At 33.3% G+C, this 23,888-nt stretch overlaps 1 protein-coding gene across 1 annotated transcript in view; it reads left to right on the forward strand.

Moving 5' to 3' along the window:
• The window catches only part of ubr1 (ubiquitin protein ligase E3 component n-recognin 1), a 79,633-nt gene extending 57,140 nt beyond the window's left edge, over nt 1-22,493 (forward strand). Inside the window, exons 30-47 of the mRNA XM_087290851.1 lie at nt 141-343; nt 2,272-2,365; nt 5,111-5,263; nt 7,510-7,607; nt 7,703-7,793; nt 10,774-10,922; nt 12,167-12,222; nt 12,300-12,396; nt 12,477-12,544; nt 13,000-13,147; nt 15,069-15,156; nt 15,225-15,358; nt 16,388-16,496; nt 16,739-16,795; nt 16,887-16,964; nt 17,625-17,795; nt 18,706-18,807; nt 21,054-22,493. Coding sequence (XP_087146977.1) covers nt 141-343; nt 2,272-2,365; nt 5,111-5,263; nt 7,510-7,607; nt 7,703-7,793; nt 10,774-10,922; nt 12,167-12,222; nt 12,300-12,396; nt 12,477-12,544; nt 13,000-13,147; nt 15,069-15,156; nt 15,225-15,358; nt 16,388-16,496; nt 16,739-16,795; nt 16,887-16,964; nt 17,625-17,795; nt 18,706-18,807; nt 21,054-21,195 — 2,038 coding nt within the window. The 3' untranslated portion in view covers nt 21,196-22,493. The remainder of the gene's footprint in view (nt 1-140; nt 344-2,271; nt 2,366-5,110; nt 5,264-7,509; nt 7,608-7,702; nt 7,794-10,773; nt 10,923-12,166; nt 12,223-12,299; nt 12,397-12,476; nt 12,545-12,999; nt 13,148-15,068; nt 15,157-15,224; nt 15,359-16,387; nt 16,497-16,738; nt 16,796-16,886; nt 16,965-17,624; nt 17,796-18,705; nt 18,808-21,053) is intronic.
• Nucleotides 22,494-23,888: the final 1,395 nt, after the last annotated feature.

The following is a 23,888-nucleotide window of genomic DNA, read 5'->3' on the forward strand; positions in this document are numbered from 1 at the left end:
TTCTTTTGCTTTCTCTTTGTCCTTTTTATTGAAGGTCATCACTCTGTCTTTAATAAAATGCACATTCAATTTATTTATGCATTAGCGGTTATTTAATTGTGTATTGAATGTCTGTGTGTTTTTGTTGTGTGTGTGTGCAGCTTTGTGATGGATGTGGATAAGAATCGAGTGGCTGTAGGGCCTCAGCAGGGTGTTTGGTCCCTGGACTGGGAGACTCTTACCTGTATTTTGTGCCAGGAGGAGCAGGAGGTTCAGGCTCAGGCTCCAGCTATGGTGCTCACCGCATGTGTGCAGAGATCCACAGTTCTCACGCAGAGCCGCGGAAAGACCCTGTCCCCCAAAGGTAAAGCACGCTGCACACTTTACATCAGAAGTGAATTTAGTCACATGATACTAAGCAGAAAGTGTTTACATGTATAAATGACCCTGGACCACAAAAACAGCCATGTGTTGCACAGATATATTAGAAGAGTATCAGAATGAGCATTTTTTCTTTGGTTTCCTATGTGTAGGTTCAGTAATTTCACTTTAATGGGAAAGAAAATGTCCTTTTCATTCTCTTTAATACAAAATGATTGGACATAAACATAGGAGGCTGAGAATAAAGGTCATTCATTCATTTATTCATTAATTCATTCATTCATTTTATTTTCGGCTTAGTCCCTTTATTAATCTGGGGTCGCCACAGCGGAATGAACTGCCAACTTATCCAGCACGTTTTTTATGCAGCGGATGCCCATCCAGCCGCAACCCATCTCTGAGAAACATCCACACACACTCCTTCACACTCATACACTTTGGACAATTTAGCCTACCCAATTCACCTGTACCGCATGCCTTTGGACTGTGGGGGAAACCGGAGCACCCAGAGGAAACCCACGCGAACGCAAGGAGAACATGCAAACTCCACAAAGAAATGCCAACTGACCCAGCCGAGGCTCGAACCCAAGACCTTCTTGCTGTGAGGGGACAGCACTACCTACTGCGCCACTGTGTTGATTAAAAAGGTCATTTTAGAAGTAATTTTCAGAAGACATTTAGAGGATTATGCATCTGAACTCTTCATTTGTAGGAAGAGCCAACAATGCATTGTGTTGAATGAGTCAAGATGATATATTTTTTCATTTGTCAAAATAATTAGAATATAATGTACTGTAAATTTATCTAAACGTAAGTTTTGATTGGTAATGTGGCATTTCTAAGAACTTTTTTGCAATATTTCGATTTTGTTAAAAGCTTAGATTTCAGATTTTTAATTAGTTGTATTTCAACTAAACATTGTCCTTATCTTAACAAATGAAAAGCTGGAAAGCTTATTAATTACTTACTTTCTCTCAGAGCCATTTATGTCGAAGTTGATATTTAGCCGCACCATGTGTTTAGTAACATCTCATTTTTGCGAGGTGGGTCGTTAGCCCAACGCTCAACCCCCAACCTTGAAAACCAGGTCATAAACACATGCACAACGGACAACATAGCCTACCCAATTCACCTGTAGTGCATTTATTTGTACTGTAGTGGTAGCATCTGGAGGAAACCCACGCAAACACGGGGAGAACATGCAACCTCCACACAGAAATGCCAAATGACTCAGCCGGGGCTCTAAACAATGACCTTCTTGCTGTGAGGCAGCGCTACCCACTGCGCCACCGTGCAGCCCCTAGCTTTTTATTAAACTTTCAAATTTTTTAATCTCATTTTTTTTAAGTGCCATTATAACTGGTTTGTGGTCCATTGTCACAAATGCTATGTTTAAATATGCAAATGATGCATCATTTAATTCAATATGCACAAAACGTTTCTGAAATTTCATGTTAAAAGTTCTTGTTGATTAATTCTCAGGTTTTTACAGAGCTTTTTATCACTCAATAATTCAGATAATCATTCAGAATCATATATGTTTTTGAAATTAAATGATGCATGAACAGATCTCTCTTTACAAACCTTAAGGATATTTGTAGATATTTGTATATTGTAATCTTGCTTAAAGTGTATATTTATTGTTCAGTAAAGGAGGAAAAAATTCTTCTGAAAAATCTAAACATTTAAAATATGTATTGTAATTGAAATCTCAATAAGAATTTCAAAAGACAAAACATGTTTTCTGCATGTCAGATTATAAAAAAAAAACACTGTGGAAAAAAGCACAAAATCTCAAAAAAAAAAAAAATTTTTGTCTTGTTGCAAAATGAGTCTTTCCTTTATTAAATTGAGCAAATGTTTTGTCTTTTTAAAAAGTTTTTTTTAATGAATCTATTTATTGTTCAACAGTGGACTACTACCCTCTCTTCATGCCCCCTGATCTGGCTGTAGGAACACACACCGGCAGCTGTGGTCATTTCATGCACGCAACCTGCTGGCAAAAGTGAGTTAATGCTTTAATAATTAATTGCATCATTATTAACAATATAGAAGTCCTTTGTTTGTCCCCTTGTTTTTTGTATTTACAGAAAGCTTTTTATTAGAGTCTGTGTTATAAAGTACTAAAATCCATTATACTTACTGTGCTTCTATTCCTCTAAAAATAAATATGATTAAGTTCTGTTACAAGCTCCTTTTTAGAGTTCTTTTTTTCCAGCTTGCTGGCCTAATGGACATTAAATAATTGTTTTAATGTCATGTTTTCCCATTGTAAAAACAAACAAACAAACAAAAACAAAAAAAAAACAATGAAGTCCTAGAGCGACTAATACATTAAACTGCTATATTTTGAACAATATGCAGTACTACATATATAAAAAAATAAAAAAATACACACACACACACACACACACACACACACACACACACACACACACACACACACATACATACATATATATATATATATATATATATATATATATATATATATATATATATATATATATATATATATATATAGTACAGCATATTGTTCCAAATACAGCAGTTTAATGTATTAGTCGCTCTAGAACTTCAGTGTTTTTTTTTTTTGTAGACAATAATTTGATTAAAAAGTTAACTAAATGCTTTTAGAACTTTTGTCTAACTTTATTTTAAATTATCTTTTACGATTTGTTAATTGTAAACATTCTGTAGTTTATTCTGAGATCACCATGAAGATAGCCTTGATGCTGGTAGACTGGATAAAAAGGAAATGAGTGAATCAATAAATGAATACATACATCAATACAACTTACAGTTGAAGTCAGAATTATTAGCCCTCCTGAGTTATCAGGCCCCTGTGTATATTTTTTCCCAATTTCTGTTTAACACAAAGAAGATTTTTGTAACACATTTCTAAACATAATAGTTTTAATAACTCATTTCTAATGACTGATTTCTTTATTTTTTGCCATGATGACAGTAAATACAATTTTACTACATATTTTTCATGATACTAGCTATATAGCTTATAAGGGGCATATTAAGGCGTCACAAGGTTAATTAGGCAAGTCAGGGTAATGAGGCAAATCATTGTGTAACTTTTGTTTTTATTTTAGACAATCAAAGAAATATTGCATAAGAGTGTTGATAATACTGACCTTAAAAAAATTTAATAAAAATTTAAATCTGCTTTTATTCTAGCAATAATAAAACAAGAAAAAATATTCTAGAAAATGCTGTGGAAAATTCCTGGCTCTGTTAAACATCATTTGAGAAAATTTTGAAAATTTCTCTGTCAATCTTTTGTGCGAGGGAAACTAGCCAAAGCGTTGTGCATATGATTATGTAAATCTGATACCCGGAATTCTTAAAGTTTGGACAGGGTGGTGGAATTTTGTCCCTTTTCAAAACCTAAAATCCAAGGGGAGAAATGCCAGCATGGATCAAGCTCTGTGAGGAAGCGGAGTTAAGTTGGTTTTGTTTTGATATTTCTGACACATTCAGTGATAGACCGATGGCAGTAACTCACACACCTCTTACCCTAAAAAGATCAAAACTGTGTTTCCTACAAAAATACTAAGGAGGTTATGTTTCCCATCGGTCTTTTTTTCTTTTTTCATTTGAAATTATGAATACTGGTCTGTTTAAGCCTTCACCATAGAAGTCATAATAATAGCAGTCATATTTCCATCTATTTCAAGCAACGAATAGTTGAAGTTACATATCAACAGAACAAAACAGAGATGTGATCACAAACTGAGCACTTGCAATCAATAGCGCAGCTGTTTTTCAGTAATTTATAACCCTCGTGCCCATATCGGAGCTACAATTCACTAATGTTTTGGATGTCTGATGTCTGTCTTTTGGAGAATTAGTCATTGGTGATGACTATATAGCTGGTTAGTGTCTGCTTTGTTATTGGTGTCGGATTAATATTTGCTGATAAGGAAAACCTGTTTGTTCACTTTTGCCATTTATACTTTGATTTGCATTTCAATTTAATTTTTTCTTTCATTTAACTGCAAATTAAAATAGAAACTGGATAAAGAGCACACAAACATTCTGACAGTAATAGGTATTGTACATTGTTATGGGTCACTTAAGCTAATATTTCCCCAAATCCATCAATTTCGCCTTTCTGGCTGTTCTTTCTATAAATGAATTGTGTAGAAGCACTGTCCATGTGTGTTTCCTCATCAGTTAGTAACAATATATTTCTTTGCACAATAGTCTATCAGGCTTTTTGGCAAAAAAAAAAAAAGAGAAATCATGGTTCAATTTGTTATTATTCGATTATTTTTTAAATTTCACCTTTCCTGGTGTGCATAACCTAAGATGTTAAATAATCAGCGTATGAAGCGGCTAGGCTCATCTAGCTTAAATTTTGATTATGTTATCTTTTAATCGGTTGCCTATTATGTCATGAGTATACCCCTGTACTGCATACTGCAGTCCTTTTTTGTTTGGCTTTCTCGGATATCTCACCTGTTCGCCAAAAATGACTAATCATATCCCTGGCAATTTCTGACACTGGCGCATACATATTCTAATAGACGTGCCAACCACGAAAGCTTGTAACAACAGTAACTAAGGGGGGCGGGGCTTAGCGAAGGGTCAATTCACAGGAGGGCTAATAACTTTAACTTCAACTGTATACTGCTCTACACATTTCACAAACCTTTAAAATCCCTAACTTGTAAGCTAAAACCAAACAAATCCTGCTGGTCTGTTCACATTCTGTTTGTCTTTGTTCGTGTTGCAGGTATTTTGAAGCAGTTCAGAGCACAACTCGCAATCGCCTGCATGCGGAGCTTATCATAGACCTGGAGAACGGAGAGTACATGTGTCCGCTTTGCAAATCTCTCTGTAACACCGTCATCCCACTAATCCCTGTGGAGCCCAGCAGCCTCAACTAGTATGATGTGTTTATTAACCTTTTTATTTATAGTTTAGAAATACACAATGTTATCAGAGCATCCAATAATTTAGCTTAAAATTTCTTGAAATGTAAACATCGGCATAGGCCTGTTATTTAACATTATTTTGACATGGCTTGCCAATAAAATACTGTGGATTTTGAGCCTGCATTATTTTACCTAACTAAGTTTTTACCTAACTTTTACCTAAATAAGTTGTTTAATCGTTCTTGAAGTTTTTTTTTCTGTATGGTGATTTAGACTTTTAGTTTACGTGTACATTCAGTCCTTTAGCATTTGCTTATATGTTGAGGAGGCATTCAGTGATTCAACAAGAAAAGCCAATACACACAAGAAGCGCTAAATAAACAAAGGAAATGTTAATGCTCTGAGAAATTAGTGCTAGGGCCCTATCATACACCCGGCGCAATGTGGCGCAAGGCGCAATACTCTTTTGCTACTTTTAGCTTGGCGCAGTCATTTTGAGGTGTTGCGCCACGCTGTTCAAATAGCAAATGCATTTGCGCCTAAATGTGCGCCCATAGGCGTTCTGGTCTAAAAAAGCAGGCGTGTTTTGGCGCGTTGCTATTTTGAGAAACTGTAAATAGTCTGATCTTTAGACCAGAACAAAGTCGGTCTGTTGTCTGGCAAAGTGCCCCTGGCTTACACACTACAAACAAGATGCAGAGCAATACGCATATATATATATATATATATATATATATATATATATATATATATATATATATATATATATATATATATATATATATATATATATATATATATATATTATAGGAATATATACAGGATATAAATATAAATGATTAAAATATTACAAAGCATATAAATTTCTAGTCTACATGAAGATTTAAAAACCACTGCCTTACTTTCTTCATCGCGGGATGCTTTTTCAGTTCATTCAATTTGCTTTTGTATAATGTTATTAATTAGCAGTATTATTTATTCTATCCATATTTATATTTGTTTTATTAAAAACAAGCATAGTCATGTCCACCTGTCAAATTTTAGACCATATGGGGCATGGCAGGTGTATTTGGAAATAACTCAGTATTTTGACCACACTTGGTTATCATTGTTTGTTTATTCGTTTGCTAGAAATTAGAACTAAATTTAGAAATAGTTTTTAAACAAATCTTTGCGCTTAACAAACGAAATTAATTATTTATAGGCTAATTGATGTCTGTGCGTAAAGGTTTCCCTATCCACGAGAGCAAAAGCGAAAGTGAACTTACTTTACTTCAAAAAGCGCTTATGGCGTGACGCAGCTGGCTCTTAAAGGGAATGGGAGATGAGACTCTGATTGGTTTATTCTCAAAACACACTTGTAACTCATTAAGAAAATAAACTCAACCCTTTTAAACCATGCGCCATGGCGCAAAGCGGATTTCCCCATCCTTAAATTAGCAAAAATGCGTTCTGACACGCCCTGAAAGCGTTTGCGCCCTGCGTTTTGCGCTCTGTGTGTGTGTGTGTATCCAAACTGATCTTTATTTAGTATTTTATTATTGGATTCAAGTCAGGTGATTGGCCAGGCCATTCTACAGCTTGATTTTCTTTTTCTGACAGCATTTGAGAGTTTCCACTCTGGTATTATCTTCATTATCCTGCTAATTTAGATGCTGGACTAAAGCAACTAATATTAATTTACAATGAAAAAGGGTAGAGGGTTGCTAAAAAACTACTGAGAGTGTGGACTTTAACTGCCTTTCTACAGCTCCCTTTCTTCACGTGTTGAATATTTTTTTCACTATGTCATTTCATTCTATTGCACTTAACTTAATTAGTGACCTAATTAGATTTTTTTCCATATATATATATATATATATATATATATATATATATATATATATATATATATATATATATATATATATATATATATATATATATATATATATATATATTGTTGTTATCAACATGTGGTGAAAATTTCAAGTCAAAAGCACCTTTAGAAATATGTTTTATAGCAAAAATGGTGGCATGTTGAATACTTAATTCCCCCACTGTACCTGTATGTTAATATGCTATTTACCACAGTTTTAAAAAGCTGGAAAAGTGTGAACAGAGACACCCGGAAAATGCTTAAAAAGGGCTTAAACTTGACTTTGGAAAAGGCAACTGGCTTATTGTGTATTGGCGAAATTCCATATTGTGCATTTCTAAAGCAGTTTGTTTTGTTTTTGTTTTCGCTGTGATGTGTTGACACTATTTTGGTTTTCAGTGAAAGTGCTCAGTTGGTTGGTCAACATCTCACTCTTATGCGCTGGATTCAGATCATGTCTTCTCGAATCAGAGGCCTAAAGGCTATGTGGACAGCAGGTGAGAGTAAAAACTGAAAATTGGGCCTAAATCAGTCTCTAAACCTTGCCAACATTTTAATTTGGATTGGTTTGTGTTTGTGTGTGTGTTTGCAGATGGCAGTGATGCAGCAGAGAAAGCAGCAGCACCTTTTGATGAGGGTCAAACCGAATTCAGATCCATTCTTAGTTTTGGAGTTCAAGAGCCGTGAGTTTCTAAAGACACATTTTATATTACAAGTTGTCAATCTGAAATTGACAACTGGTTTTTATATTGTCACCTTAGAATTATAAGGTTCTATCATATTTTTGTCAAAATTGAGTTAGACATATTCTTATTAAATGACATCTTATTTACATTATGGGATGTTTTTAATAAGTTGTTTACATTTTAAGACTTTATTTAAAAAACAAATGTTACACACATACTGTTTGCTATATGGAATGCAAAAACTTTGAAGCTTAATATCTCAAAATCATTCAGAAAGCAGAAAGAACCTTATAATTCCAAGGTGACAATATATTGTTCTGGTTATACAGTGCACAATATGTTTATTAGAGTGTTTTATATTAAGGGTAAATATATAATTAAATAAAAAATTATGTTGTTCATACCATTAAAAATATATTGATTATAATAATTATACAAGTCCTCAAAATATATTTAAATACTTAATATTCCAGATGATAAAACATGATCGAACTAACTAAATATTGAACTAACTAGAAAGCGAGGAAGAAGCACAATTTATATAAACATTAATTAATTGTTTAATTGATCTATCTGTCTGTCTATTGTCTAGATAAAAGTATCAGCTTAATAAAATTATTAAATAATATAAATAAAAATAAAATAATGTAATTGTTGTTTGTTTGATTGTCTTGCTTGTGAAAAACGAAATACAATATACATGAAATAAAAGCATTGATTATGGCTCTTACCATTTGCTTATTTTATCATATATTAGCCTTTCAGTTATTTATCATTTTATTTATTTAGCAGATGCTTTTATAAAGCTCAGTAAATAATTATTTGATAACTTGGTAAAATTTCACTGAAGCTAAAATCTCTCTGTCTATCCACCTTTGCGTCAAATTTATTAATTTTAATTAGTGGTGTAATGGATCACAAATCTCACGGTTCAGATTACGTAGATTTTTTTACTCAGGAATCGGATCATTTTTCGAATCAGCCAAAAAGGGGAGGGGACAAATGTGATTTGCTTTCCATTCCTTACAAAAACAGCACTGCAAGACACTTTTGGTTTTAACAAACAGAACTTAGAATCTGTAATTTTATGAAAAATAAAATGAAGAAATAATCAGCTGTATAAAAATTTATAGTAAAATATTCAGTACTGTGAAAAAAAATCACTGTTACTACTACTGTTGCTGATAATGATAAATGTACAGTTGAAGTCAGAATTATTATCTCCCCTGAATTATTAGCCCCCGTTTATTTTTCCCCCAATTTCTATTTAATGGAGAGAGGATTTTTTAAACATATTTCTAAACATAATAGTTTTAATAACTCATTTCTAATAACGGATTTATTTTATCGGTAACACTTTACAATAAGGTTTATTAGTTAATGCATTTACTAACATGAACTAATCATGAACAACACAGTATTTATTAATCATATTTGAACATTTACTAATGCATTAATAAGATTTAAGTCCATGCTTGTTAACATTAGTTAATGCACCATGAGTTAACAAGAACTAACAATGAACAGCTGTATTTTCATTAACTAACGTTAATTAGCATGAACACATACAGTAGTAAATGTATTGTTCAGTGTTTGTTCATGTCAGTAAATGCATTAATTAACATTAACTAATAAACCTTATTGTAAAGTGTGACCATTTTATCTTTGCAATGATGATAAATAATGAATCATAAAATCATGAAATAATTTTTTACTAGAAAATTTTCAAGACACTGTCATTTGAAGACTTCAGGTTAAGACTAGGTTAAACAGGTTAATTAGGCAGGTTAGGGTAATTAGGCAAGTTATTGTATAATAATGGTTTGTTCTGTAGACTATCAAAAAATATAGCTTAAAGGGGCTAATCATTTTGAACTTAAAATTGTTTTTCTGATTTTTTTTTTTTAATGATAACTGTTTTATTCTGGCCACAATAAAACAAATAAGACTTTCTCCAGTAGAAAAAAATATTATCAGACATACTATGAAACTTTTCTTGCTCTGTTGAACATCGTTTGGGAAATATTAAAAATAAATGAATTAAAAGGGGGGCTAATAATTCTGACTTTAACTGTATAAATCTAACATTATGATTTGTACAGTTCATATTTATTTTTAGTCTCATTTTTAATAAATGATTCAGTTATTCGCTCATAAAACTTTGTTTCAATGCTGATGTATCATTTTTCAAGAACTTTTTCAATGGCCGGTTGTCGCCATCTTTTGGTTAAATAATGTAAATACTGTCTACAACTTTCATTTTTTAGCGCCAAGTTAAATGCATATGACGGGGATTTTAATCAAAACCACTGATGTTTATGGTTAAATCTAAATTATAAACTGTTCTCCCAGTGCTTCTCTGTTATTTGACTGTTTGTAACTTCATAACTAACTCACTGAACTTCATAATTAACTCACCGAACATTAATAAACACAAGCAAATCATCATCATTTATAATTTAGATTGCGTGGGTGTTGAGATGCCGATCAATTAATGATTAATCGTACAGCTTACACTGAATGCATTAATGCAGGCTAAACAATTAGTGATAGAAAACACCTTTACTAACCTAAGGAACCCACCACATCCTGAATAACCCACCACAACTTCTTCCATCATTTTTATATTTTACCAGAAAGCCTAAATGCATTCATACGTGTGAATGACACTAGAGGCGATATCTCTGCGATCCTTACAAATTTTGGCTTAATCTACTAGTAAAAAAAGTATTAATCCTCGGGTCTAGTGTGTTCCTAACCATGGACTATGATCCATATGAATCATCCATCAACTGTCCATTATTTTAATATTTAAAAGATAAAAAACGTTGGCTAAAAATTTATTAAGTAAATTTTTTTTTTCTCTCAGATGTAGAATCAAATAAACAAAAAACATAAAAATTCATTGTGTATGTTATATTAACGCACGAGACATATTCATTGTATCGCTAAATTTCCTGTGAACTTTTGTGATCAGGCCAAAGTTCTCTCGCAGTATCACAGAGATGCTGGTTGTCTGTGCGACCACAGTGCACAGGGTGGGTCTGCAGACTCCTCCGAATGACCTGTGCCCGTTTGTGCCAGCCATGTCGTGGAACACCTGTGCCTACACCATCCAGGCTGTCGGTAATACACACATTCTTCCCTTCAGTCACTGGGTGTCTGTCAGACAATTTTGTTTATGTCCACATGTTCACCAAAATATACTTTACCTAAAAATTAAAATGTACCCATTTAACAATCACTTGACATTATGGGGTTCTGAGCTTGATTGAGTTTCTTTGTAATATTAAACACATATTTTGAAGAATGTTGGAAACTGGTAGCAATAATGATGTTTTTAATTATTTCTGCAATCAGAAAAATACTGTGAATGTCAGTGGCTACCGGCTCTCAGAACATTCTTCAGAATAGCTTCTTTTGTGTGCAACAGATGAAAGAAACTCAGCTTTGTGACAACTGAAGGGTGAATAAATAATGACAAATTAAAAAGAGAAAATGATACATACTGTTTTTATGAATACTGTTTTTACGTGTGTACGTGTGTCCAAGTCCCTGCTCATTTGAGTCGAAGGAAACAAGTCATTTGAATTTAAACTTTATAGTCATTGTTTCCAAAGCAAATATTAGTACTATTTGTTATTTCCTTTTAGCATCTGATAAAGCAGCCGGACCCTGAAACTGTGACACGTAATGTCGTTCTTAAAGTGCCCTCCACTAATGTTGGTACTTTTTCTGTGTACCTGTATATATAAGCATAGCAGCTATGAAAATATATATTTCTTGTTTAGCCTTTGATATTTTGCTCAAAATATTAACAAAAAAATTCTAGTGTCATGTGAATTTATCAAAAAAGCAAATAGCTTTGTTAAATATATGTGTGCAAAAATTATTTGCACCAGTGGAAATTCATATATGCAAAGTCTACACCTGGATGACAAGAAACGTGAAATTATTCAACCACAACTGTCCGTTTCATACAGATAGCATACCAGCTTTGAAACAGGCTACAAACACAGGCTTTGAAACAGTGTGACTATAGAACATTATAATTTGGTGATGTCATTGATCCATGAACATTTCCTGCTCGTAATCAAACTATTTCATAACTTTAACAAGAGGCAGTTCAATCATAACTTCATTTTAAAACAGCTATCATAACATTATTTATCAATATGTGAACCGTTTGAATTCTCAGAAATTAAAAATGTGAAACAGGAAATATATTGGGACCATTGTTTTTGTATACATCTCTCAAAATGGTCTATAGCTAATGATTGTAGTCAAAAGTAACACAACTAAGCTTGACTTCTGCTAAAACTACTAACAGAAATCTTGTCTGATTCTTGTCACAATGTTTCTTTCTTCAGAGAACATGTTGCAGGATGAAGGCAAGGCACTTTTTGGATCCCTTAAGAACAGACAGGTTAGCTTTAGCTCCATTGATACTGATCTGAGTGTGCACCATTTAATATCAGATTAATTTATATTTGTTTTATTCAGCTGTCTGGACTTAAAGCGCTGGTGCAGTTTTCAGCTGCTCAGAGAATGAAGTGCAATCAAGTGGTCATACAGAAGCATTTTGCTGATATGTTAGCAGGTATGTTACATTATAATCAGGGGATGGATATTATTGGTGGATTAGTTGATGTAGTAATTATTCTTGTCATCACTTTCTAGTCCTGGTACCAGTTCCTCATGTAGAAAACACACCATCCATATTAGAAGTGGATTTCTTTCATCTACTGGTGAGTAAATAACGAATGAATGATGTGTAAAGTGATCGTAGATTATTATATTATATTATATTATATTATATTATATTATATTATATTATATTATATTATATTATATTATATTTTGAATCAAAGGCTAAACACATTAAAGCCAAAATAAACAAAATATCTATTTGTTGCAAGTAAATATATTTTATTTATATTTTATTAAATAAAAACATTTACTAATTAAACAAAATACCAAAGTAATGTCTAAATATTTTCACCTGAAACATAATAATAAAATTATTAAAGATCTTTAAAAATGAAATACATGCTAATATGACATGAATATAATACTGAATGATTTCCTTAATATGTTTTGCCTGGTAGACAATACACTAGAAAAGACAGTCCCATAGATTTCCTAATTTAGTATAGAGTGGTTCAGTGTTTCTACTGAACTGTATGTTGGGATGTTCTGTTAGGTGGGTCTGGTTCTGTCCATCCCATCGTTGTATCAGGAAGAAGCTGTAGACCTGCAGCCTTCAGCAGTCAGTACGGCGTACAATCACCTCTACCTGCTGCAGCTCATCACTGTGGGACACATGCTGCAGGTCCTGCTGGCTGCACACGGTAAAAAAAACACACACACACACACACACACACACACACACACACACACACACACACACACACACATACAGAGAGAAATTACAACATGGTAAATTATGCTAACAGAATGTAAAAATATTACTCAAGTGTTACAATACTTTGAGATGCTAGCAATAGTTATGTTAAAAGCATTATCAACATGCTAATTTTGTTTAACATGATTACTGTTGAATAAACATTAATAACCATTTGTTAATTCAGGGTGTTAAAATGCTAATTCTTTATCAAAAAAATTAAACATTTAAATGTCACAGAGATATGGCATTATTGCATATGCAGCACTTACTGGAGGTTGGCTAATAAAGTTAGCAAAATGTTAGCTAATGTTAGTAACTTGTTAGATATTACCCATGCGCTACAACAAGCTATCTGAGCTAATATGTTCATGTCATGCTAACTTTAGAAATGTTAGCATGGTAGCAACATATAATGTTAACACAAAGCTGCATAGTAGATGAAACCTTTTAAAAGAAACGTTTATTAATATAAGCAACATGCTAGGCTTGTGCTAAACATGCTAATAACATGCTACCACCATGTTACCAAATGGTTTAGACACATTAATTCATGTTACCAAATGTTAACTACAAGTTAAAATTGATCTTTTTTTGGCAAATGCAGCATGTATGTTGGTTTGGTACAGTTAGCAACACATTGTTTTATCCTAGCAACATTCTAAAACATGTTATCCTTGCTAAGAAGTGTTCAAACATTTTAACTCTTGGGAACTGATGATACCGGCTTGATCTAAATTATGTTATAAAGTGTAAACAACCTAAAGGCATGTTCGCATTTAGTGTTAAAACATGGTAATGCATATTAACAAAATGTTAAAACATTAGAAACATCTCATCATTATGCTAGAAACAATATATTCACTCTAGCAATGTAATGAACATGCTTACGTCACGTTAACTATTGAAAGATGTTTGTGAAATGTAAACGACATGTTAATTTGTATTAGCAACATATTAAAATGTGATAGTCCTGCGCTATACCAGGTTAGGCATATGTTAGCGGCATGCTAATTTAACATTAGCAATGTGTTAAGCCTTTTCCGTCATGCTAACAACATATAAACATGTTAGCAGCAATTCTAGTAACCTTTCTTTCTTTATTCCTTTATTTTCTTTCTTTCTTTCTTTCTTTTCCATTAAATTCTGTCTTTTCCCTCTTCTTCTTTTTTCATTATTTCTTTTCTTTTTTTTCTTTTCTTTAATTTCTTTCTTTCCTTTGTTCTTTTTTCTTTCCTTCTTTCTGTCTTTTACTTCTTTCTTTTCTTTCTTTATCTTAATTTGTTTCTTTCTTTCCTTGCTTTGTTTTTTCTTCATTTTGTTTAATTTTCTTTCTTTTACTTCTTTCTTTTTTTCATTATTTTCTTTTTTTTCTTTCTTTCATTTTCTTATTTCTTTCCTCCCTTCTTACCTTTCTTTTATTTATTTTCCTTCTTTATTTATTTCATTTGTTTCTTTGTTTGTTTCTTTCCTTTTCTATTTTTCTTTCATTTTTTTTCTTTCTCTTACCTTTCATTTTTTCTCTCTTCTTCCTTCTTCCTTTCATTTTCTTTTATTTTCTTTCTTTTTCTTTTCTCTCTTCTTCCTTCTACTTATTTCTTTCTTTCTTTTCTGTATTTTTTTCTGTATTATCCTTAATTTTTTTTCTTCCTTTCCTTGCTTGTTTTTTTTCTTTTTCATTGTTTTATTTTCTTTCTTTTCTTTTTTTCTTTTTTCCTTAATTTCCTTATTTTTTTCCCTTCTTTCATTTATTTATTTATTTTCTTTCTTTCTTTCTTTCTTTCTTTCTTTCTTTCTTTCTTTCTTTCTTTTTTTCTTTCACAGTCTTGAGTAATATTGTGTGTAAATGTGTGTGTATGTGTTTGTAGATTGTGCTGTGATGGCAGTGGCAGAAGAGGGCGATGAGGCTCAGGCCGCAGCTGAATTCTTCTCTACTGTGTCTCAGCACACAGACAGGTGATTTTATACACGTGACTTTATCATCTTCCTCTCCGGCTGTGACTGATGGTCTCTGTGCTCCTCAGGATGAAGTCTGGTGTTTTGAGCTTCAGTGTGGAGGGGGTGAAGAGAGGTGTTCTTCCCTTCCTGCGCTGTGCTGCTCTCTTCTTCAACTGCCTTACAGGAGTACCGCCTCCAGATGAGCTGTCCGTGTCTGCAGGTCACTGCACTTCATAGGATGGATTTAAATGGATAGTTTACTTTAAAAAATAAAAATAAAATACTCACTATTTACTCACCCTAATGTGGTTTCAAACATTTATGAATTTCTTTCTGCTAAACACAAAAAATATATATTTTGAAGACGAAAACCTTTAAAGATGAAAACTGTAACCGTTGACTTCCATTGTAGGAATACCAAATACTATGGTTACAGGTTTTCATCTTTCTTCAAATTATCTTCTTTTGTGTTCAGCAGATGCAAGAATCTTTTAAATGAGGAGTTAACGATGAGGGTTTTCAGTTTTCTGGGACAATTCGGTCATCTACGCATTGTTCCAAATTTGTTAAAGTTTTCTTCTGTTGAACACCTAAGAAGATATTTTGAAGAATGCTTGAACCTGGTAGCCATTGACTTTCTTTCTGTCTTTCTTTCTTTCTTTCTTTCTTTCTTTCTTTCTTTCTTTCTTTCTTTCTTTCTTTCTTTCTTTACATTCTTTTTATTCTTTATTTTCCTTAATTTCTTTCTTTCCTTTCTTTGATATATTTTTATTTATTTTCCTTTTTCTTTCATTTACTTCTTTCTTTCCTTTCATTCTTTTTTTCTTCTTTTCTTTTTCTTTTTTTTTCTAAACACCAAAGAAGATATTTTGAAGAATGCTGAAAACCGGTAGCCATTGAATTCCATTGTGTTTTTTTTTTTCTGTTTCCAACATTCTTTAAAATGTATTCTGTGTTTAAAAGAAAAACAGAAAGCCATAACAATGTTAAACCGTTTAAATGTAAAACCATAAGTAATTATGAGTAAAAGAAAAAAAAAATCCCTTTAAAACCTTAAAAATGTCAAATAATGGTAAAATAAATTCTGTTTGGCAATTTAAACAGTATTATATAGTGTGTGCTATTTGCACATGGTATTGTTTATTGCCTGTATGCTAAGCTGCTTTCAAAATGTAGAAATTGTAATTATATGACAGTGAGTAATCAGAGTAAATCTAACTGTTTTAACCACAGTTGTTTGTCTGTGCAGAATTACCTGAAAGCCAGCTGCCTCTGCTGTGTAGTTACCTCTCCCTGCCCTCTAACCTGTTCCAACTGTTTCAAGACCACAGGGATGTCATGACCACCTTAATAAACAGGTACAGTCAGATCTAAATATATAAGAACAATATGATTAATAATAATTGTATTATATTTTTAAATGTTTTAATGTTATTTTATTAACTTTACAATAATTGTAAAATAATACAGATAATAGAATATATATTTTTTATTAAATTGTTCTGGATGGTTTTGTTGATTAAACTTAAACTCAAAGCATAAATTTTATTATACATTAATATGTAATTGCACAATTTGTGTGTGTATTTGTGGGCAACAGGTGGTGTGGGAATACAGCTATATCCAAAGCTCTCAAAGGTGAAATGCACATGATCAGGTCAGAAGAACCCATTTTAAAACTCCGTAATAATAGTAATAACCCCATTTCTTTTTATTAAACAAATACTGTAATTTATTATTTGTTTTAGGTATCCTCGCAAAAGAAACCGGCTCATAGATCTTCCAGAGGACTATAGTGTGCTGCTCAACCAAGCCAGTCACTTTAAGTAAGTTTGTTCGATTAATTAATGATTTATCAAAGTTGCCTTCATCCTCACATATAAGAGGTCTTTGCTTCATTAGAACATCCTGCAAGTTTCAAAACTTCAATCGTATTAATAGTTATAAACAATATATTTTTAATCAAGCTGTAAAAACGACTCATTCAAAGAGAATGCCGACTCAGCATTGCATATCTTACGATGTGGCTATTGCAGATGCAGACATTGCTGTCCACATTGATGCTGAAATGATTTATTGTGCAGCCGTAATATTGATTTTAATATTGTATATGCAACATTGTGCAAAATCAAGGGAGCATTGATGCCGTTTCCAATGCAATAACATTAGCCTATCACAACAGAAATCATTTACTGACAAGCTTTTTAGGACCCGCTCCTTAAAATCAAAGCTTGTCTCTTTTGAGTTGAATTAGAGCTGAAAATATCTTTTCTGCATATATTTATATATTTTTCTTTTTTAGTGTTAAATACACTTTATTAACATTGTAAGTTTACCTCAGAGAACATATTAAAATAATCTTTAAAATGCATATCACTGCTTGTTTTGCGTGAATTACTTCTTTGAGAATGGTCATGGAGGCACATGAAGGTTTCATTCAGTTGAATGTGGAGTTATCTATGATGATCTCCTCTTGCCTTTTGCAGATGTCCAAACTCCTCAGATGACGAGCGAAAACACCCGACTCTGTGTCTGCTCTGTGGGGTGATGTTGTGTGCTCAGAGCTCCTGCTGTCATGAGCAGCTCAACGGCGAGGAAGTGGGCGCCTGTACGGGTCACGCTGCCATCTGTGGGGCTGGAGTGGGACTGTTTCTCAGGTAAGAGAAACCAAAAAAACATTTTCTCCTTATTTGAGTGACAAGATAAAGGAATCTTTAAAAGATCACAAATGTGTTGCATATGTTTATTAAACCTTTGACAATAACAGCTCTACATGTATGGCTTGTTTTTACTGAGTAAAAAAGCAGGATGTCTAGTCTCGTCTTTACATTGACTTAACATGTAAACCACTTGCACTTGATGCTTAATCCGCGTCTAGTGTGAATGCACCATTACATAAATGAATCCTTTTCACAAGACTGTTATGATGTGTTTAACGGTCATCAGAATCCTAAATGCTTTTTTTAATATATTATTTAAAAAAAAAAAACAGATAAACATTTATATATGTATTATATCAAACTAATTACCACTTATCTAAGGTGTTTCTAAAGCAACATGTATGGGGATGAGAGTAAATTTGACGTTATTCTCTCCTCTGGCTGTTGTTATCAGTCTGGCACTATTATTTTTTTCTTTTTCTGAAACTCTTGATAACGCCATTGAGGACTTTTTCTTTTATTATTTCAGCAAGTAGGGTTGTAAAAAATTTAACAACACTCTAAGGTTACCCAACTGTGACTGTCACTTAACAACTTAAAAGAAAAGGGTTGGTGGATTTTTATAAAATACAAATAAATAGGGGAAAAAGTTTGAAAAAGCTGAGTGACAGTATATTGTTAGGAAATTTTTGACATCCCTACACTTCATCGAAAGAACTTTAATGACAGAACAGTGCAGCGAGGTTGTGCTTCTCATGAACTTTCGTTTTCCAAATGCCAAAACACACTCAAAAAGAACTTCATTTGGGCAGATTTTGTTAGAAATTATGCTATTTCAGTTATTATTTCTGATTTCATTTGAAGTTTCCTAAGGTCTTAAATGTGTTGTTTGTGTATTTCTAAACAGGGTTCGAGAGTGTGAGATTGTCTTGATGGCCAGTAAGACACGTGGCAGTCCCTATCCAGCACCCTACTTAGACGACTATGGAGAAACAGACCCTCAGCTTGGGTAATGGTCATTCTGCTTTTGCTTTTGTCCAAAGCAACTTTAAGTTGAGGAGACATTAAGTGATTCATCAAGAAGAGGCAATACACACAGAAAGTGCATTTTTTATATATATATTTATAAACTTTATATATAAAGTCAATTATAAATGTCCTTACTTTGCCTCTTTATTAAATGCATATTCACAGATTTTATTATTGTGTATTATGGGGACAAAAGAGTCAGTGAGGGGCAGATTTCAAAAGGAAGACAGCTCTGGGGAAAAAGTTGTTCCTTAGTCCGCTGGTTTTTGTCCAGGGCAGCCTGAAGCGCCTGCCGGAAGGAAAACAGTCTGTGAGCAAGGTGAGAGGAATCCTTAAGAATACTGCGTGCTCGGCGCAGACAGTGTTTCTTCTGGATGTTCTCTATGGCTGGCAGTGTGGTCCCTGTGATGCGTTGGGCAGTTTTCACCACCCGCTGCAGTGCCTTATGCTCAGCAACAGAGCAGCTTTCATACTGGACTGTGACGCAGTTGGTCAGAATGCTTTCTACTGTGCAGCGGTAGAAGTTTACCAAGACAGCTGATAAAAGCTGGTTCTTCTTAAGTTGCCTTAAGAAAAATAGGCGCTGGTGAGCCTTCGTGACCAGGCTGGAGATGTTGGTGGTCCAGGAAAAGTCCTTTGAGATGTGGGTCCCCAGGAACTTGAAGGATTAGACAGGCGCAACGGCCATCCATTGATGTGGATGGGATCATGTGAGCCTGTTCGTTCCTTCCTGAAGTCCACGATGAGCTCCTTGGTCTTGTTGGTGTTAAGGAGCAGGGGCCTCATGTACGAAGACTTGCGTGGAAATCATATTAAAACATTGCGAATCCCACGCATATTCTTTGTACATCCGAATGAACGTGAAACTGAGCGCAACATGCACGAACGCAAAACTTCTCCCTGCCTCCTCCCCTGTATGAATATGCTAATGAATGTACTTTGGCAAAACCCAACGAAAAAGCAATGGCAAAAGCAAGCAAAAAGAGAAACTTTGAAGAGAATGTGAATGGAAGGTGCTGCTTTCGGGGATAGACCGTAGGAAAACTGTGTTATTTGCAAGTTTGTCCTCCCGAATGAACAACAAAAGAAAAAAATAGAGTGAGGAGAGTTTAGCTGATGCGATTAACACAGTTGGGCCTGAATATCGCACAGTGTGGATTTTAAAAAAGAAATAGTGTGATTTATAGGTGTAAAATGTTGTTGCAACCTTAACAGTCTCAGTGGCGCAGCTCGTAAAACGCATGTTAACATGTTTTGACACGTTTGAGCATGAACTCGGTTCGAATCCAGCGTCTGATGAAATCATTCTGATTCATCCCCGCTACATATCAGATTTTGCCTACTATTTATCATGAGAAATACAAGTAGGAATCATTAATAAGTTTGTGCATCATATTTTATTTGCACATTTATTGAATGGAAATGTTTTTGATTCACGCATGCAAATTCATCTTCAGATGGCGCCTTTATAGCAATGTGCGTGCAGTAGATAGCTCCGATTACATTGGGAAAACAGGCGACCGCTGCAAATTGAGCTTTAATGTTTAGCTGGTCAACTGTATGGTATGGAAACCTTATATACCTGCTAGATGAACCCATCTCATACAGCTGCCATTGCTCAGACACTTTGTAGAGTGCAATTTAACACAACTGCCTCTAGGAGTCGCCAATGGAAATAAAACAAACACGCACAAAAAATGTGCATACGCCAGGCATAAAGCTGCCGTGGAGCTGCGCACATTCTCACATTTATTTCATCGTTAGTAAATCCAAACTTGAGTGATTCTAAGCGTGAAACCTGGCGTATGCAAAGTTTTTGTGCGTACGCAGCATTGATACATGAGGCCCCAGATTATTGTCTGTGCACCAAGTGGCCAAATGCTGTATCTCCTCCCTGTAGGCCATCTCATAATTGTTGATTAGACCAATCACTGTGGTGTCATCTGCAAATTTGATGATGGTGTTGGATCTGTTCATAGGCCTACATTCGATGGTAAAAATGGAGTAGAGGAAGGGGCTCAGCACACAGCCCTGTGGTGCTTGTTAACATTTGTTAATGCACATGAACTAACATTATTTATTCATCTTTGTTAATGTAAAAATTGTCACTGTAAAAAATGCATTACTAAAAGTTTATTCATGTTAGGAAATACATTGACATATGGACCATTATTTTAAAGTGTTACCATCACTTTGAGTAAGCATGTTTGTTTCCTGTTCTTCCAGACGTGGGAATCCTCTCCACTTGTGTCCAGAGCGTTACCGTAAGCTGCTCCACCTTTGGCAGCAACACTGCGTCCTAGAGGAGATCGCCCGCAGTCTGGAGCTCCTCAATGTCATGTTCCCTTTCGAGTGGCAGATGCTCTGAGCAGCGTATCACAATGCATTATGGATAACCATGCTAAACAAACACCTGTGTACTTTCACTTTTGATTTATTCATTCTTCAGGTTGCAGATTCACACATACAGCACATTGTGAGGTTTTGCTTTTGTTTTCAATAGAAAATGCAAATCATTTTATTAACTTCCGCTCCCCTCACTCTGCTTTTTGGCTTTTTCATCTGTGTGAGAAATTTATGCATGTGAATATTATGTTTACTTCTTATTATGCATAGATTCCCTCAACATGAAGAAAAACCTGTATATTCAATAGGTTTTTTTTTTTTTTTTTTTGCAAATTCTGTTCTCAGATGAATCTCACAAACATGTTGGGGTCACATTGTCAAAAGAAAGTCAAAAGAAAGATTCAGATTTTGCATATATTGTTTTGGAGCACTTCATTATTTTCCCCAGTCTCCACTTTTATCAATACAGTAATACTTGACAGTTTTTATTTTTTAATATCTCTGTATTGACAACACTTAAATCAGTAATATTAACATTTATACTAACTGACATTCTCATTAGTATTTTCTGTGTACAAAAACATTCTGATTAAAATTGCAAACAAAATTTATATATATATATATATATATATATATATATATATATATATATATATATATATATATATATATATATATATATATATATATATAACTGCTATGAAATGATCATTTTTTATTATTATATTATAAAATTATCATTTTATAGCAGTTATTGTACAACACTATACTTACTATAAACAGCAGATAATAGATGTTTTCCCATAACTTTTGCTTTCTATCTGGAATATGACTCTGTTTTGTGAGATTCATTCCTGCTATAATGTCACAGGAAAAATGTATATAAAATAATAATGTATAATTAGATGATGCTATTTTGCTATAAATGTGATTTAATAAAGATACACACACACACACACACACACACACACACACAAACACACAAAAAGTCAATAATCACATGCAACAATGCCTGTCAGCTGAACTCCAGTGTATTTTAATGTCAATATGTATTAAATCGAACAGAAGTGCTTTTGTTGACTGTCAGTCTAAATCCAGAGAGTTTTAGCTCATCATTTCTTCAGTGTGTAAAAGCTTTTCATTTACGCTTACTCACACATAAAATAAACTGCTGAGTGACACCATGACCTTCACTTCACAGTACTGTAAAACCACTGTACTCATTCATTCAGCTGTACGTAAAATATTTATTCTGCTTTTGAACTTTTAATTTCCTAATAATGGGTATTTCTGTCAGATATTAAAAACTCAAACGGGAAATTGCTGCTTCTGTGGTTGTTTTCAGAATAGAAAAAAAAGTAGAAAAAGATGTGTCTGTGGATATATAGAAGGATAGAGAGAAAAACAGACTGACTTTTTTCACTTCTAACACTTAAAGAAGTTTTGAAAAAGTCGGTTTTTGCGAAGTGAACTTGGCTTTTGTGGAACCTTAAAGGTTTATCATTGTAGAAGTAAAAATAGCTTTTTGAAAAAGTATTTTCCCATGCATTGAAATGTGTATTACTATAGATGTCAATGCCCGACATTCTTCAGAATATACAATATATTCTTTCGTTTTCAAAGAATTTCATCAGGGGCCATTTGCACCAGCTGTGCCTAAGTTAAAATGTAGCCTAGTTGTGTCTTAAAGGGACACTAAGTTGCAGCTTACAAGCCAGACCCAAATACATCAGTCCTTTTTGAATAAAAACTCATTTGTAGAAGTTTAATATTAATCTGAATATAAAACAATGATATATATATATATATATATATATATATATATATATATATATATATATATATATATATATATATATATATATATACATATATATATATACGTATAAACAAAACATCTATTATAATGCATCTGTCTCAGTACAAAAAAAGGGAAATCCACTTAAATGTTTATCAGAAAGAATATAAAGTTCAAGTCAGAATTATTAGCCCCCCTATAACTTTTATTTTCTTTTTTAAATATTTCCCAAATGATGTTTAACAGAGCGAGGAATTTTTTACAGTAAGTCTGATAATATTTTTTCTTCTGGAGAAAGTCTTATTTGTTTTATTTCAGCTAGAATAAAAGCAGTTTTTATTTTTTCGATAGTCTACAGAACAAACTATCATTATACTATGACTTGTCTTGCCGAAATACCCTAACCTGCCTAGTTAACCTAATTAACCTAGTTATTAAGCTTTTAAATATCACTTTTAAGTTGTATAGAAGGGTCTTAAAAAATATCTAGTCAAATATTATTTACTGTCATCATGGAAAAAATAAAATAAGCCAGTTATTAGAAATGAGTTATTAAAACTATTATGTTTAGAAATGTGTTGAAGAGATCTTCTCTCCGTTAAACAATTATTGGCGGAAAATAAATGGGTGGGATATTAATTTAGGGGGGCTAATAATTCTGACTTCGTCTGTAAGTGTATAAAGATGGTTCAACATCAGATGGACGAGTATCTGCTGCAGCAGTGATTGGTTCAGAGTGTTTTAGAAAGAGTATTCCCGGACAAAGCTCAATATTCACAGCTCAAGCTTGTGCACTACTTTTAGATTTGGAATAAATAGAAAAAGAACAGCAAAGCAATTTTTTTTGCACAGATTTTATATCCTGCTTACAAGCCCTTGAATCTATGAAAACCGATAATCGATTTATAGCATAATAG

This window comes from Danio rerio, chromosome 17 (assembly GCF_052040795.2).
Source record: "Danio rerio strain M-AB ecotype USA chromosome 17, GRCz13ab, whole genome shotgun sequence".
Lineage (NCBI taxonomy): Eukaryota > Metazoa > Chordata > Actinopteri > Cypriniformes > Danionidae > Danio > Danio rerio.